General features: G+C 36.3%; 1 protein-coding gene across 1 annotated transcript in view; it reads left to right on the top strand.

Moving 5' to 3' along the window:
* ZNF804B (zinc finger protein 804B) overlaps window positions 1–18,485 on the top strand; it is a gene marked incomplete at its 3' end in the record, with an annotated part of 871,582 nt that extends 853,097 nt beyond the window's left edge. Inside the window, exons 3-4 of the mRNA XM_079931429.1 lie at window positions 8,659–8,789; window positions 14,825–18,485. Of these exons, the coding sequence (XP_079787555.1) occupies window positions 8,659–8,789; window positions 14,825–18,485 (3,792 nt within the window). The remainder of the gene's footprint in view (window positions 1–8,658; window positions 8,790–14,824) is intronic.
* Window positions 18,486–18,853: the final 368 nt, after the last annotated feature.

Here is an 18,853-nt window from a genome sequence, read left to right as displayed (position 1 = left end):
ATCTATGTTCATCATTGATATTGACCTGTAGTTTTCTTTTTTTGTGACATCATTGTCTGGTTTTTGTGTCAGGGTGATGGTGGCCTCATAGAATGAGTTTGGGAGTGTTCCTCCCTCTGCTATATTTTGGAAGAGTTTGAGGATAAACATTCTTTAAATGTTTGATAGAATTCGCCTGTGAAGCTATCTGGTCCTGGGCTTTTGTTTGTCGGATGATTTTTAATCACAGTCTCAATTTCAGTGATTGTGATTGGTCAGTTTATATTTTCTGTTTCTTCCTAGTTCAGTCTCAGAAGGTTATGCTTTTCTAAGAATTTGTTCATTTCTTCCAGGTTGTTGATGTTATCGGCATACAGTTGCTTGTAGTAATCTCTCATGATCCTTTGTATTTCTGCAGTGTCAGTTGTTACTTCTCCTTTTTTATTTCCAGTTCTATTATTATGAGTCTTCTCCCTTTGTTTCTTGATGAGTCTGGCTAATGGTTTATCAATTTTGTTTATCTTCACAAAGAACCAGCATTTAGTTTTATTGATCTTTGCTCTTGTTTCCTTTATTTCTTTTTCTTTTATTTCTTATCTGATCATTATGATTTCTTTCCGTCTGCTAACTTTGGGGTTTTTTTGTTATTCTTTCTCTAAATGCTTTAGGTGTAAGATTACGTTGTTTATTTGAGATTTTTCTTGTTTCTTAAGGTAGTATTGTATTGCTATAAACTTACCTCTTAGAACTGCTTTTGCTGCATCCCATAGGTTTTGGGTCATCGTGTTTTCATTGTCATTTGTTTCTAGGTATTTTTTTATTTCCTCTTTGATTTCTTCAGTGATCTCTTGGTTATTTAGTAGTGTGTTGTTTAGCGTCCATGTGTTTGTATTTTTTACAAATTTTTTCCTGTAATTGGTATGTAGTCTCATAGCGTTGTGGTCACAAAAGATACTTGATACAATTTCAGTTTTCTTAAATTTCCCAAGGCTTGATTTGTGATCCAAGATATGATCTATCCTTGAGAATGTTCCATGAGCACTTGAGAAGAAAGTGTATTCTGTTGTTTTTGGATAGAATGTCCCATAAATATCAATTAAGTCCACTTTATTTAATGTATCATTTAAAGCTTGTGTTTCTTTCTTTATTTTCATTATGGATGATCTGTCCATTGGTGAAATTGGGGTGTTAAGGTCCCCTACTATGATTGTGTTACTGTCGATTTCCCCTTTTATGGCTGTTAGCATTTGCCTTATGTATTGAGGTGCTCCTATGTTGGGTGCAGAAATATTTCAATTGTTATATCTTCTTGGATTGATCCCTTGATCATTATGTAGTGTCCTTTTTTGTCTCTTGTATTAGTCTTTATTTTAAAGTCTATTTTGTCTGATATGAGAATTGCTACTCCAGCTTTCTTTTGATTTCCATTTGCATGGAATATCTTTTTCCATCCCCTCACTTTCAGTCTGTATGTGTCCCTAGGTCTGAAGTGGGTCTCTTGTAGACAGCATATATACAGGTCTTGTTTTTGTATCCATTCAGCCAGTCTATGTCTTTTGGTTGGAGCATTTAATCCATTTACATTTAAGGTAGTTATTGATATGTTTGTTCCTATTACCATTTTCTTAACTGTTTTGGTTTTGTTATTGTAGGTCTTTTCCTTCTCTTGTGTTTCTTGCCTATAGCAGTTCCTTTAGCATTTGTTGTAAAGTTGGTTTGATGGTGCTGAATTCTCTTAGCTTTTGCTTATATGTAAAAATTTTACTTTCTCCATGGAATCTGAATGAGATCCTTGCTGGGTTGAGTAATCTTGTTTGTAATTTCTTCCCTTTCATCGCTTTAAATATGTCCTGCCAGTCCCTTCTGGCTTGCAGAGTTTCTGGTGAAAGGTTAGCTGTTAACCTTATGGGGATTCCCTTGTTATTTGTTGCTTTTCTCTTGCTGCTTTTAATATTTTTTCTTTGTATTTAATTTTTGATAGTTTGATTAATATGTGTCTTGGTGTGTTTCTCCTTGGATTTATCCTGCATGGGACTCTCTGTGCTTCCTGGATTTAATTGACTATTTCCTTTCCCATATTAGGGTAGTTTTCAACTATAGTCTCTTCAAATATTTTCTCAGTCCCTTTCTTTTTCTCTTCTTCTTTTGGGACACCTATAATTCTAATGTTGGTGCATTTAATGTTGTCCCAGACATCTGAGCCTGTCCTCAATTCTTTTCTTTCTTTTTTCTTTATTCTGCTCCGTGGTAGTTATTTCTACTATTTTATCTTCTAGGTCACTTATCCGTTCTTCTGCTTCAGTTATTCTGCTATTGTTTCCTTCCAGATAATTTTTAATTTCATTAATTTTGTTGTTCATCATTGTTTGTTTGCTCTTTAGTTCTTCTAGGTCCTTGTTAAACGTTTCTTGTATTTTCTCCATTCTGTTTCCAAGATTTTGGATCATCTTTACTGTCATTACTCTGAATTATTTTTCAGGTAGACTGACTGTTTCCTCTTCATTTGTTTGGTCTGGTGGGTTTTTACCTTGCTCCTTCATGTGCTGTGTATTTCTCTCTCTTCTCATTTTGCATAACTTACTGTGTTTGGGGTCTCCTTTACGCAGGCTGCAGGTTCATAGTTCCCATTGTTTTTCGTGTCTGCTCCCAGTGGGTAAGGTTGGTTCAGTGGGTGTGTAGGCTTCCTGGTGGAGCAGACTGGTACCTGTGTTCTGGTAGATGAGTCTGGACCTTGTCTTTCTGGTGGGGAGGACTGTGCCTGGTGGTGTGCTTTGGCATGTCTGTGAACTTATTTTGATTTTAGGCAGCCTTTCTGCTAATGGGTAGGGTTGTGTTCCTGTCTTTCTAGTTTTTTGGCATGGGATGTCCAGCACTGGAGCGTGCTGGTCATTGAGTGTAGCTGGGTGTTAGCATCGAGACGACGATCACTGGGAGCACTCTCACTGATTGATATTCCATGTAGCTGGGAGGTATCTGGTGGTCCAGTGTCCTGAGCTCGGCTGTCCCATCTAAGATGCTCATGCCTCACACCCGGCCAGAGCACAAAGACCCTGTGATTCACACAGCTCAGAAGAAAAGGGGGGTAAAAATAGAAAGAAAGAAAAAAATAAAATATTTAATGTTATTAAAATAAAAAAAACATTATTAAATCTAAAAAAGTAATAAATAAGAAAGAAAGAAGAGAGTTACCAAACCAATAAAGAAAACCACCAAGGGTAACAAGCACTAAAATGCATAGTAGAAAAAGGAAAAAAAAAAAAAAAAAAACGGACAGACAGAACCCTAGGACAAATGGTAAAAGCAACCTATATGCACAAAATCACACAGATAAGCATACACATACACACACTCACAAAAAGGGAAAAAGAAAAAATTATATATATATTAAAAAAAAAAGAAAGAGAGCAACCGAATCAATAAATAAATCCACCAATGATGATAAGTTCTAAGTACTAAACTAAGATAAAAATAAAACCAGAAACAGATTACATGCAGAAAGCAAACCCCAAGTCTACAGTTGCTTCCTAAGTCCACCGCCTCAATTTTGGGATGATTCGTCGTCTATTCAGGTATTCCATAGATGCAGGGTACATCAAGTTGATTGTGGAGGTTTAATCCATTGCTCCTGAGGCTGCTTGGAGAGATTTCTTTTTCTCTTCTTTTTTCGCACAGCTCCCAGGGTTCAGCTTTGGATTTGGCCCTGCCTCTGCATATAGGTCCCCCTGTTGCATCTGTTCTTCACCCAGACAGGAGGGTGTTAAAGAAGTGGCTGATTAGGGGGCTCTGGCTCACTCAGGTCAGGGGGAGGGAGGGGTATGAAATGCAAGGCGAGCCTGCAGCGGCAGAGGCCTGCGTGATGTTGCAACAGCCTGAGGCACGCGTGTGCTCTCCTAGGGAAGTTGTCCCTGGGTCACGGGACCCTGGCAGTGGTGGGCTGCACAGGCTCCCAGAAGGGGAGGTGTGGATAGTGACCTGTGCTTGCACACAGGCTTCTTGGTGGCTGCAGCAGCAGCCTTAGCATTTCATGCCCATCTCTGCTGTCCGCGCTGATAGCCGTGGCTTACGCCCATCTCTGGAGCTCATTTAGGCAGTGCTCTGAATCCCCTTTCCTCGCACACGCAGAAACAATGGTCTCTTGTCTCTTAGGCAGTTCCAGACTTTTTCCCGGTCTCCGTTCCAGCTAGCTTTGGTTCACTACCCACCTTCAGGCTGTGTTCATGCAGCCAACCCCAGTCCTCTCCCTGGGATCTGACCTCTGGATTCCGAGCCTTAGCTCCCAGCCCCCACTCACCTCAGTGGGTGAGCAGACAAGCCTCTCAGACTGGTGGGTGCTGGTCAACAGCGATCCTCTATGCAGGAATGTCTCTGCTTTGCCCTCTGCACCCCTGTTGCTGTGCTCTCCTCTGTGGCTCTGAAGCTTCCCCCCTGCCCACCCCCATCTCTGCCAAACTTTCCTAGTGTGTGGAAAGTTTTCCTCCTTCACAGCTCCCTCTGAGAGGTGCAGGTCCCATCCCTATTCTTTTGTCTCTGTTTTTTCTTTTTTCTTTTACTCTACCTAGGTACGTGGGGAGTTTCTTGCCTTTTAGGAAGTCTGAGGTCTTCTGCCAGCGTTCAGTTGGTGTTTCGTTGGAGTTGTTCCACATGTAGATGTATTTTTGATGTATTTGTGGGGAGGAAGGTGATCTCTATGTCTTACTCCTCCACCATCTTGAGGGTTCTCCCCTCCATCTTTTTTTGACTAGTGTTGACATGATATATCTCTTTACATTTTTTTCTTTTAACTCATCATGTCTTTATTTTGAAGTTTGTTTTTATAGTCAATGTATAATTGATCTTGCTTTTTTTTTTAATTGAAACTGTCATTCTGTACCTCTTAATTCCAGTGTTTAGACCATTTACATTTAATTTGGTTAGCAATATATTTAGATTTTGTGGTATTGCTATTTGTTTTATAATTGTCCCATCTATTTTAATTTCCTTTTTACTTTTTTATGCTTTCTTTCGGATTGAGTAAATTTAATTATTTTCTTTTATCTTCTTTGGTGTCCTATTGGCTGAAACACATTGTTTTGTTATTTAAATGGTTGCTGTAGGATATATAGTATATTTCTTTAACTTATCACAGTCTGCCTTCAATTGTTATTATATTATTTCATGCATAGAATAAGGCCTATCAATATTATATATCATTTCTCCTCTCTTGGGCTTTAAGCTATCATTGTCAAATATTTTATTTATAAATTTTTTATAAACACCAAAAAACATAGCTATTGTCTTTTTGTTAAACAGTCCAGATACGTTCAAATAATAAAGAATATGTCTTATTCATCATTATAGTTACTATTTCTGGTGTTCATTCTTTTTTGTAGACACATATATCTACCTGTTAATATTTTCCTTTTCTTCAGTGATATTCTTTATTTCTTATCATGTGGGTGTGCTGCTGTTAAATTCTTTCAGCTTTTAATGTTTGAAATCATCTCTATTTCACCTTTTTTTTAAAAGGATATTTTCACTGGGTATAGAATTTTATTTTGAATAGTTTTAAATTTTCTTTCAGAAATTTCAAGTTGTTGCTCCATTGTATTCTCAATTGCCTTTTTCCAATGAGAATTCTTCTGCCATCCTAGTATTCATTCTTCTGTACAGAAATATATCTTTTCTCTCTGGATGCTTTTAAAATTTTTCATTTTTTTCCTGGTTTTGAAAAATTTGATTATGTTGAGCCTTGGTGTAGTTGTCTTCATGTTACTTGCGCTTGAGGTTTTGGGGGATGGGGGTGGGAATCTGTGGATTTAGAGTTTTCAGAAAATTTGGAATATTTTCACCCATTATATTTGCAAATATTCCCTCCCCTTTCTTCAGAGACTCCAATCACGCAATTGTCCACTGTGTCTTTTCTACTTTTTGAATATATGGTATACAGTTATAACTGTCTTAATGCAGTGTTCTGCCAATTCTATCATCTGTGTCAGTTCTGTATTGGTTTTAGTTGGTTGACTTCCTCATTTTTGGCTGTGTTTTGGCACTTCTTTGCATGTCTAAAAATCTTTGATTGTATGTTGGATGTCATTAATTTTCCCTTGTTTGTGAATTTTTGTATTTTTTAAATATTCTTGGATTTGGTTCTGAAATGCAGTTATGTTACTTGGAATCAGATTTATACTTTTACTTCTTGATAAAATGATGAAAATCATTTGTTAGGCAAATGTAAAATAGTGTTCAATCTATGGCTAATTTTTCTCTAGTGAAGCAAGACTCCCTGAATTCTCTACTCAATGTCCCAAGAGCTTTTCTAATTTTGTTGGTAAGAACAGGCACTATTCCTGGTTCTATATGAATGCTAGGCATTGTTTCCTTTAGTTATTGCAGGTGGTTCTTTTCTTGGCCTGGAATATTTGCCTCACACACATGCACTGCTGATCAGTATGGTGAAATTTTGAAGGGCTCCCTCTGCAGATCTCTGGGGGGATTCCTCTGCATAGACTTGAGCACTCGGCATGGGCCAAGCCAAGACTGTGGCTAGAGGTCTTCTTCCAGTTTTCTGTGTTCCTTAAAAGTATTTTAACTTTGCTGACTTCCTCAACACAGCAATGCTCCATCCCACCCCCCAATCTATCTTAACTTTTCCTGTGTGCTTCCAAAGCATCTTGTGTCCACTCCTGTTAAGAAACTCAATACTATCTTATAAAAGTATCTGTTCATTTGTCTGTCTCCCTTGAGGGAAAAATAGTTGATTTGTACATTTCTATATCCCTAGTACCTAGTAGGAGTTAACAGTATTTGCTGTTGGATGAATGAGACCAAATTCTCAATCATTTCTGTAACTCAGATATAGGAGTACAGTATTGGAATCTGAAAGGCTAATGAAAGAAACAGATATACCTGGAAGTTTCAAACAGGATTCCAATAATGAGATTCAAGTATCAGATATTGTGAGTAAATGAATCAGCTTCCTCTCCTGGGTGGTTCAGGTTTTATATACTAGTAATATCAAATATTAAATAAATATATTGTAGAGTATTTTATGTTCAAAAGTAACTGAGAGTTAAAAAAAAAAAAAATCCCTCTCCTCTTTACCAAAGTAACCATGGTCTTTCTTTGATGCAGTTGAACTACATTCTCTGTGGGCTCCTAAATTATGTTGCATGATTTCCAAAAGGTCTTTACTCATAAGATAAGCCTTAACCCCAAGAACTAGATGATTGTGCACATGGGGGCTGAGGAAGTGTGAGTAGAAGGGTAGTAGAAATGCAAATTTTTATAAGCCTTTCTGTCTTCTGACCAAGGCTATCCTTTAAGGTTTAGACCCTGTGCTGTTATCAGCTCTAGAGAATTGTTGATCCTTTTTTTTTTTTTCTGACAACACATGGGCCATAATTTTATTTTTTGAAAACGTCTGGTTTTTAAAAGGCTCTGAAGCTTTTGTCAAAAACTGAGTTCAGGTTGATACTACTCTTCTCCCTGTGGCTGTTTCTAGTTCTGTGAAACGCTTGTTCTTTGTGCTCAGAATATTCTCTCTCTGAAAGAATACTCTGCCTCCTTCCTTGAATACTTAGCCTGGAAGCAGTTATTTGGCTATCATCTCCCCTGCGTATGTTCCCTTTCAAGAAGGAATCTAATGATTGTTAAAGGTCTTGGCACTTGTTCTATGGGTGGGGGAGGGGATAGTCTACTACAAAGTTATTATCTCACTTGATAGCTATGTAGTTTTTGTCATTCCTGGAAAACATGTTTTTATACTTGATTTGGGAAATAAAAGCAGATTAAACGGACACAGATTTCAGGTCGTTAAAAGTCACTTTATATGGGTTAAGAAAGGCTAATCTTCAAACATACTCTTAAATCAGGATTAAGACCCAAACTTCAAGATGCTCATTTGATTGTGGCTGTTTCTCAATTTGTTCAATATCATTAGGTGAGCTTAGTGACAGATTCTGAAGTAGAAATCTGAACAGGTAATGAGTAACATCCAATCTTCATGTAAGCGAGTTGTTTTACAGAAAAGATTAATTAAAAGAAGTAGTAACTAAATTTAAATCAAGCAAGGCCAAGCCTCTATCCTGAGTTTAAATCCCTGACCCATTTTTTTCCTTCTGGATACAATACAGAAATTTGAATTGGATAAATATCTCCACCAGAAAAAAAATGAGTTAAGAATTGCATTTAGAACTTTGAACTAAATCTTTTCACAATAACAGATGTTCTTTACTGAAACAAGCTCATTTCACCCAGTGTATTTAATCACACCAATTTTCAGGAATGAGAGTAAATATGTTTTATAAGTGAGAGGGCTGGAGACAGTGCATGGAGGAAAGTGCATCCCATAACTTCCTCTCCCTTTATACACATTTATATATTGCACATTTTCCCCATTTATGTTCTCACAGGCACAGAGATGATTGCAAATACATACCCAGGGTGGTCCTTGTCAGGACTGGGGTCCAACATTGCAGCACATTTCTGCAGTGACTGTGACAAGCTTTGATAAATAACCCAGTTGACAACTAAATGTATCTTGGAGCAGAGAATAGAATTGATGGAGAAGTTGCTTTTACTCTCCCTATCCAAAAATTCACCTTTGTGCCCAGGACAAAGTTTAAAAAGGAAGTTTTTGGGTGGAAAAAGATATATTACTTATTCATAGTGTCCTTTCTGTTTGTCTTCTTTTGTCCACAGAGACTGAAAGAATTAAAGCAACGTGAATTTGCTAGAAATGTAGCTTCCAAGTCATGGAAAGATGAAAAGAAACAAGAAAAAGCACTTAAGCGACTTCATCAGCTGGCTGAGTTAAGGCAACAGTCTGAATGGTAAGAATTAAAGGTGCCTAAGATGGTTCAAAACTCTCTTCAACTTCTGGGGAAATTTCAGTGATAAATTTACTTGGTTCACTATAGCAATGTAAACAAATTATAATTAATCAACAGATATATCTGAAGGCAAATGTTCCTAATAGTTAAAAGTCTATAAATTAATGACTTTGACATCTGGGTTTTTTCTTTCCCAATACTGTTAATGTGTTCTTTAATGAAATGATCCAAGAATGATTCTAATATACTAGCATTTATTCTATCCAGGTGATTTATATGGATCTATATATCTCTTTCTAATTATTTTGAGTTTTGTAATATTAATTTTGAAAACCATAAATAGCAATGCATCTTTTTGGGGAGGAACTAAATCTGTGCATTCTTCTGCACACACCTGAAACTAGAATAAATGGCACTATCATTGTCTGGATGACAAACAAGATGTAATTAATGCAGTTAAATTTACCACACAGTGCCGTTTAAGTTGACAATTATAACAAGCATTATACTAATACATTCTTGTAGCTGAAAAATAGAAGTTTTACATGAGCTTAGAACTACTGAACGTTTTGAAGTGAGAAGACTGTTACCTGGAACTCAATTACATTTGCAAATTGTGATTTGTGTTCATATGAATCATAATGTAGAACACTAATGTAGCTAATTAATGTAGTTGACAGCATTCTGGTGAATTGTAACACGTATAGCTCTGTGCCAGAATTTAAACTCCTATTGTTTAAATGAAAAACAATATACAGGACTTCCCTGGTGGTGCAGTGGTTAAGAATCTGCCTGCCAATGCAGGGGACACGGATTCGAGCCCTGGTCCAGGGAGATCCCACATGCTGCAGAATAACGAAGCCCGTGAGCCACAACTACTGAGCCTGTGCTCTAGAGCCCGTGAGCCACAACTACTGAGCCTGCGTGCCACAACTACTGAAGCCCATTTGCCTAGAGCCCATGCTGTGCAACAGGAGAAGCCACCGCAATGAGAAGCCTGCCCACCACAACGAAGAGTAGTCCCTGCTTGCCGCAACTAGAGAAAAGCCCACATGCAACAAAGGCCCAAAGTAGCCAAAAGTAAATAAATAAATTTATAAAAAAAGAAAAAGAAAAACGATATACAATAAGCTTGGGAGTGAACAACTCAATTATATTAGCATAAAATATTAGACCTCATATTTACTTTTAAGAAAATATTTACTTTTTTTAGGATCAATTATGAGTAAAGACACAGTATTCAGCCTTCAAATATTCATGTATTTGCACCACTGTCTTAGAGTAATTTAATTTGCCTATAAAAATATAAGAAAATATAATCATATTAAAAATAAATGAGAAATTTGGTATAAAGAAAAAATAAAGGTTGGAAGACCATGTGCCCAGAGGTGAGGTTAATACAAAAATGCATGTTCTTAGGGAGCATATGATCATAGAAACAGGACAGATATCTGGTACTGAACTTTTTACTTGCCAACACAATGAAGATCTTAAAATATGTTATTCAAACACATTGTCAATAAGATATCAGACAGCCCTTGTCAAAACAGGACTTAGAAGGAAAAGTCTAATGGTTATTAGGTGGCATGCAGGAGAAAATTGAGGGAAGATATTTAATTCCCGGGTGATTAATTATGAGGTACAAAAAAAACTGAAAAAATAAGACAAGGCTTGCTATAGATATACACACTTTAGATAGGTTCTTTAAGGCCACACAACAAAAAATCTGAGTAGCCTTAATGTAATTTCGGTTTATCTGTTACTATGCAAGTTGTCACACTTTGACATTTCTCCTTACTGATTCTGTATTTTCTTTTGGAAGAAATAGACAAAGGATCAGAGGAGCCTTGATGATGATAGTGATGGTGATGATGCTTTCATTTAGAAGTTCTAAGTCTGTAGATCTACCCATGAAGTGTCTTCCAAAGTAAAAGAAATTAACAGATATACTCTACTGGGGTTGAACTGCCCTTTTAAAATCTTATCAATTAAACAGACACAAACCTAGCCATATCCTCTATAGAGTAGGTAGGCTCTCTAAGTCCCAATCTGGTCATATTGTTAGGGAAATGATGGGTATTCAGCTTTCCAGATACATAACTTGGAACTAGGCAAATTACTTCATTCTTTTTCTATTACCTTCCATCTGCACTCCAGGCAATTGTTCTCTCTGATTAAGTAGCCTCATGGCCTAAGGGAAGTCACTTAATAGCATTATTAAATATTTTCATTTTGGCAACTGAATTGACAAGTGAAAAAAAAATCACCTGGGTTGCTTCTTCCCTGGAAAACCTTTGTCCTTTATTCTCATAAAGAGGGCTTCTGAGTAAGATGCTACAGATAACAAGAAGGTTCTTCCATGGCCCTGTGGAGAAGAGAGGTGAATTTACTGGTAGTAAGAATATTTGAATCAGACTGATGAAAAAAATGATGGCAGAAAACTGTTAATGGATCTTGAAAAGGGCAGTCAACCTTGGTCAGCTCTTGGGTAGATCAACCCAACATGGTTCCTCAGCAAAACTAGTTCTTTTATTAGGGGAGGGGAGAGATTCACTCTGTTTGCAAACTTCTACTATGTGTAAGTCTAAGTATAGTGCATCTTGATATGGACATTTTTTCAAATTTTAAAAACTGTAGAACCATTGATTCTGAGAATATAAAGGTCTTTACATAAGAGCTGGATAATGTGGGACATTAGGAAATTACATCACTTAAAGAAATCGTGTTATTTTCATGTGCTTTGTTTCCTGTTTGGAAAATGTACTTCTTGAACAGGAGAGAATTAAATTGTGCATATGCTGAGTTACCAAGAACTAGAAGTTGGGGGGAACTATCAGAGTGGACAATCCATTAATAAGAACTAAAGGGCTGACTAATGTCATTTTAAAATTATAAATAAAAATAATTATGTAAAAAATACAGAAATAAACTAAATGTTCTAGAGGAGACAGTGAAATCATAAATGAGGGTATGACTATAAAGATTAAGCCTTTAACTATGTCATAAGGCATAAACTTGAATTAAAATAATAGAATTTTAAATACCACAAAGATAGAAAACTAGGATTTTAAAAAATAATAAAAGTAAATTATATTTAAAATAGGGGTAGGGCCTTCCCTGGCGGTCCAGTGGTTAAGACTTTTCACTTCCGATGCAGGGGGCTTGGGTTTGATTCCTGGTCAGGGAGCTAAGATCCCCCATGCCTTGCAGTGTGGCCAAAAATAAAAAAAAAATTAAGATAGGGGAAATTAAAGTTTTCAAAGCAATGAGATAAAAGTTTAAAGCATAAAAATAAGAGGTATAAAATATTAATAATGAGGATAAAATGTTAAACTTGTGACAAAATATAATCATAAGTGTATATTGAACTGTAAAGTGAGAACAAGAATAAGGAAAAGGAGAGCAAAATGTAATACAAAAACAATAAGAGCAAAGAGGTTTAAAAATATTTGAAAGAATATAAAAGGAAGAAGCTTACACATATTAGAAAGATGAATGGTAGAAGGAAACAGCAATACAGGAAAGAATGTTTAGACTAACATAAATCAAAGCAAGCAAATGCACAAAACTCTGCCAGAATAATAAGCAAAAATATTATATTATTAAGGAAAAAATGGAATATAAAAATAGTCAAATATCTGCATCATAATGGAGGGGTAGAGTGATGATATACATACACCAGACTTTTGAAATAATTTTTGCTAAGTGTAGCACAGATAATATCAGATTGAAGTTGCTAGAGAAGGTAACTTAATGCAGATGTATTACTCCTACTTACTCCAAAGTAATGGAAAATATGGAAAAGAATCTTTTTGGCACTGAGGCAAAATTCAGTGCTGCAGATATTTCTAAACCTCATCCTTCTATCCACAGGCTACAGGCACCTTTTCAAAAGACCAATAACTATAGTAAACCTCTATGCTTCCTATTTCTCTTTATGTTTGAAAGAAATATCCAGTAATTTGTATACCATCTTAGAGTATTTCCATTTCTCATATTAAATATGCCTAAACACCCTCTCTAAAGAATGTAAAACATGATTCAAAAAAGAAGATTAATGTGATGAATAAGAGAAAAGCTTTCATTATGAAATAGTTACTGTAAGGAGCAGACGCTTTAAAATTTTTTCTGAAATTAGTTTTCCACAAGATTCAAAGGCGCACTACAGCTCTAAAGCTACAGACATTATTAGTTCATGGCGAGAGGACAATCTGAAATTATGAAGGACTGGTGGCTAAAATTGTTGTTTGTAAATTAAAATTTGTATGGGTATAGTAAACAACATATTGGTCACTGTAAAATGTTGAATCCATAAAACGGAAATTAAAAACAAAATTTTTTTTCTGAACCAGAACAAAAGACTAAAAATACTAGAGTACGAATATAAGTAGTAAGACTGAAAGATATATTCATGAGAGCAAATAAATTTAACTTATAAATTCTAGGATAAGAAACTAGGACAGGGAAGAAGAAATAATCAGAGACGTCAGAGAAGAAAATGTATCTGAGCTGAAGAAAGTTGAATTGAAAGTGCCCAGAAATACTGGCAAAAATTAACCAAAAGAGATCAATTTGTAAATATGGCCTGGTAGCGTTATATATATATATAACACTTATGTGTATATATATATATATATATATATACAAAATTTGTTGTGTGTAATAAATATAACAAAATACATTATATATAAATAAAAAGGAAAATTTACAAAACCATATAAATACATGAGCAGATCTGTTTCAATACGAATGAAAGGAGGCTAATTAAATATGTCTCTGTAATAGTAAACATATAAAGACAGTGAAGCAATGTACATGAAATTTGGTGGACAAAAGGAATATGACACCAGAGTTCTATGACAGTTGGCTGAATAGTTAAGTAAAGGCAATAAGAATTTCTCAGATGGAGGGCTAGGAAAGGACTCCTCCCCATTAGAATTTAAGCTACATATGGAAAAGATATCAGTTGTTTTAGTACTGTTTACTCAAGCAATAAATGACTGCATAAAAATGAAGTAAAATTTGAAAATAGAAAAAGGCCGACAAAACACATCCAAGAATATGAAAATAAGGAAAAGAAAGCCAACTCAAAGCAAACACGCAAAGCAGCTCAAAGCAAACCAGCTCAAAGCAAGAAAAAGGAAAAGAAAGCCAACTCAAAATGATGTGATTTGTATTGCTTTCCCTCCAATAAGATTTGTTTTGTCATAGGGGTTTCATAGATAGAACATTAGAGGCAATTTTAATCTGAAGAGTTTCATCTCTTGTATGTATGGCTCTTTCCAGTTTTCTGACTGAATTACTAGTTAAGCTCAATAGAATGAATAATCTTTAAAGATCCGTTAAAAGATAAAACATATATGCAAAAAAAAGATAGAAGAAAAATATTTTGGTGAGTAAGAAGCTAAAAAAAGGATTTCAGACTAATTGAAGATATTGAGATGGCATGTAAATGTGTATTACTTTCTTATAATTGATCAAATTAATGACAAATCATAAATAAAGAACTAAGCATCCTGTTTCAAAAGGAAACAAACATGAAAGAATTTTAAGACTGAGGAAACAAAAATTATAGAATGCTAGAACTTTAAACAAAAAAGCAAATAAAAGAGATAAGTTTATGCTTTGGAAGTGACTTTTAATTCCATTTTATTTCCTATTTAGGTGAAGGCACTGATTGGAGAACTCTTTGCAAAATAATGTTAAATCTGTATTCCAAAGAATTAGTAGGTTCTGGAGGACATAATGTGATGTAAATGCGATACTTTATTTTCTTTTGCAGCACTAGCATAAGATATTCACCTGCTATTGCTTTTTGCTAATTTCAAAAGAATCCACTTGAGATGCATTTTAGAAATAGCCACTATAAACCATAGATATACTGAGTTATATAAGCATAGTGAAATTGTTACATTACAATAGACATAGTTAATAAATAGTTTCAGAACCCATCATCAAACACTATAAAATGTTCACATATAGGTAAGATTTCAAATCTGATGTCTTAATCATTTAAATATTTATTCTATTTACAGTGTTTCTGGAAATGGACCAGCATACAAAGCCCCCAGGGTAGCTATAGAAAAGCAACTCCAGCAAGGAATTTTCCCAGTTAAGAGTGGCAGAAAGGTATCGTGCATGAAGAGTGCTCTTCTCCTTAAAGGAAAGAATCTCTCCAGAAGCATTTCTGATAAACAGCAGTCCACCACACCAAATCAACACCAGTTACAAACGGACAGATGTTTGTTTGGAAATCAGGTACCACAAACACCCTCAAATCTTAGCAATGCAAATCACAGGACAGGAGTGTCATTTTCTTTTTCCAAAAAAGTGCATCTAAAATTAGAATCTTCAGCATCAGTTTTCAGTGAGAACACAGAAGAAACCCACGACTGTAACAAGTCACCCGTCTATAAAACAAAACAAGCCACAGAGAAATGCATGCGCTGCAGGTTTGCAAATGAAGATACACACCTCACTAAGGAGAAAGATAGAAACATCTTATCAAGCCATCTGGAAAGTATTTTACACAATACCTTCTCCGTAAGTTCTGAAATTTTGCAAGACAAAAATGACTCTGTTGATGAAACACTAGAAGATTCGATTGGCATTCATGCTTCATTCAGTAAATCTAACATTCATCTTTCAGATGTGGATTTTACTCCTTCCAGCAGAGCAAAGGAAACTAGAAATACAGTGAGGAACACTTCAGAAAACCTCAATAATCACTCATGCCAAGCAAATGTTTCCTCCAGCCCACCAAACATTTACAAGCACAGTGATGCCAGGATATTTGAATGTTTGGATGAGCTTCCATCAATAGAGCCAAGTGAACAAAGCAGTACAGTTCATCTGAATCCCAACTCCAGAAAGGAGAAGAAAGAAAAATCATTAGATAAAATAGAAAGAGTTAGCAGAAATGTACAAAGTCTTGTGAGAGAGGCATATCCCCGTGATGTGAAGTCCAAACCACTGCCTTATCTCCACGTACAAAGCAAGGATGGCCATACCACTCTCCAATGGCCTACAGAACTGCTTCTCTTTACAAAAACAGAGCCCTGTATCTCTTATGGCTGCAACCCATTATATTTTGATTTTAAGCTTTCTCGAAACACAAAGGATGGCCATTATCCAGAGGACTTAAAAACAGAATTACTGAAAGAGCCCTCAGAAATGAAGACTACAATGGAAAACCAAGTCTCAGGTTTAATTAAAGACCAACAAAAACTGATCCAAGAAGATAATCCGTCTCTGAAACCAAAGATGATGTTAGCTAATCCAGATTGGGAAAATTTCCAGAGAAAATATAATTTGGACTACAACAATTCTGAGCCCAGTGCGAGTGAACATAATTTTAGTGCAAGTGATTTGGAAATGAAAAATCCTGAAGTGCCTGCTTACCTTGATATGTCTCTAAAGAATTGTGTAAGAAAGAATAATAATAGTGATAATGAACTTAAGGAACCTTCAAGGGCCCATTGGCAAAGCTGTCAAAGGGCAATTCTAAATGATGCAAATGAGGGCCTATCTTTTTCTCCTTATATCTCCAGGACTAAAAAACATAAACTGATTTCCTGTGATCCTCATTTGGATTTTGAAGATGGGAATAAATTCACTTGGAATTCTAGTCCTTACACAGTAGGGGGCCACAGTGACCATGGGAAGGACTTCAGTGTAATTTTGAATAGTAACCACATCAGTATGACCAGCAGGGTTTCTGGATGTGGAAAAGCAAGTTACAAGAGAAGTTCTCCAAAGGTGTCTCTGAATACATGTTCTAGCCCTTCAGACACATCCCCTGGCAGTACATCCAGCTTGAGAAGTACTTGTTCAAAGCATAGGTCCAGTAGTCATGGTAGAGGTAACTTGCTCTATTTTTGTAAAAGAGAACACAACTCAGTCGAAAGGCACAAACGGAAACGCCGAAAGCACAGCTGTCTCTTCTTATCTGATGAGCTAGCAAAGAGTGACTGCCCACAGTCTGAAACCCAGAGTGACAGGGGCTGCACGTTGTGGGAGTCAGTTAAAAATGAAAAATATTCAAAACATGGTTATGGTCACTGCAGAGAAAAATATAAACTGGGCAAAAATCAACAATTTTCAGGATCAAAATCCAAGAGAATCACCCGTTGTGATTCTAGCTCATGGTTTTCTTGTGCTGGAAACAGTGAAAATCCACCTAATTGCCAGGGACCTCAGCACAGCAGATTGGGCTCTTACTCAAGAGACAAAATGTATTACTTAAATAAAAGTGAAAGAAGTCAACAGTCTTTGGACAGCCCTCATATTTGTGATCTGGAAAAAGTAAAACCCATGCAATGTAACTCTGGGAATATCAGCTGTCTTCTAAAGAACTGTTCAAGCAGCCCTTCAGAAACCACAGAGTTGAACACTGTAGAAGGAGACAGGACTCCCCTGACAGCCAAAGGTCTTTTAGAAAGAATACAAGCCAAGAAATGTCAGGAACAATCAACTCATTTTGAGGTCTCTTCAAACAGCTGTAAAAATGAATCAGAGGCTCCTTCACAAATCCCATGCACGGTGCAATTGACACCACCAGGCTGTAACAGACATGCATTGCCTTTGTCTGAAAAAATACAGAACACAAGTAGAAGAAGAAAGGATAAAGGTAGTGCAATGCAAAGAACTATTGACAAAGACAAAGTCAAAAATTCCCAGACAAATGATTTTACTGTTTTAGTAGACACTGATTGGGATGATCATCTTTCTAACGGTATAATTCACGTAGTAGCAGAGTCTCAGTTACCAAACGTGAAAAAGTATCCAACAACAAAAGAACAATCAGAGTCATTAATTAGTGAAGTCCAACCTTTTATTCAAAGCTGTGACCCAGTACCAAAAGATTTCCCTGGTGCTTTCTCATCTAATAGATATACTGGTGTTACTGATTCAACAGAGACCAAAGAGGACCAAATAAATCTAGACTTACAGGATGTAAGCATGCATATGAATCAGGTAGAGGGGAATATAAACTCTTACTATGACAGAACTATGCAGAAGCATGACAAAGTACCAGATGACTTAGAAGTGTGTCATAAATCTCTCTCTCCCCCATTAATTCAACAGCCCATAACATTTTCACCTGATGAAATAGATAAATATAAGCTCCTACAGCTACAAGCCCAGCAGCATATGCAGAAACAGCTCCTATCAAAGCATCTTCGAGTTGTGCCTGCTGCAGGGCCCACTGCCTTCTCTCCAGCCTCTGCTATACAGACAGTTCCAGGTCACCAGCAGGCTTCTCTCACCACCATCCACCACACGTTCCTGCAGCATTTTGTTTCTGCTTCCATAAATGCCCACAGCAGTCACCTCCCTATAGCTCATCTGCATCCTCTTTCCCAGCCACATTTTAATCCATTCTCATTTTCAACTCTGACTCCAACCATCATCCCTGCACACCCCACTTTCTTAGCGGGTCATCCCCTGCACTTGGTCACTGCTGCTCCCTGCCACCCATCTCACATAACACTTCAGCCCCTACCCCCTGCAGCATTTATCCCCACATTGTTTGGCCCTCACTTCAACCCGGCCACAACTTCTATCATCCACTTGAATCCTTTAATTCAACCACTGTTTCAAGGTCAAGATCTTTGCCATCATTCTTGCTCCAGTCAGATGCAACCATTAAATGGAGTGAAAGAGGCCTTAAATGTGTCAGCTCACTTGAACTAACAGGTGTTAAAGCCCCTCTTCTGGATAAATAAAACAAATTGTCACTACCTACAAAATTATGTATTTAAAGTGGTCTGATTATTATTTAAAATAGTGGTACCAATGCAAAATGTGACCAATATAGAAATATGAACTGAATTGCCAATGTTGAAATACAAGCATTTTAAGGATTTCTTTTAATTTGCAAAAATAATTGGACAAATTTAAAGTAGTTTGATGGAAAGGTAGAGGGAAACGTGTTAAAGATATTTTTGAGTGAGTTCTCACATAATGTTATAAAAAATAGAAAAAAGTTAGGCAGATCATTAATATTACAAAGAAAATTAAATGAAACATAATACTCTATCTTCTAGGTGTTCGTTGAACGA

The sequence above is a fragment of the Stenella coeruleoalba genome (assembly GCF_951394435.1).
Source record: "Stenella coeruleoalba genome assembly, chromosome: 9".
Lineage (NCBI taxonomy): Eukaryota > Metazoa > Chordata > Mammalia > Artiodactyla > Delphinidae > Stenella > Stenella coeruleoalba.
Note: the sequence above shows the minus strand (reverse complement) of the source record. Positions and strands in the feature narration are given on the sequence as shown.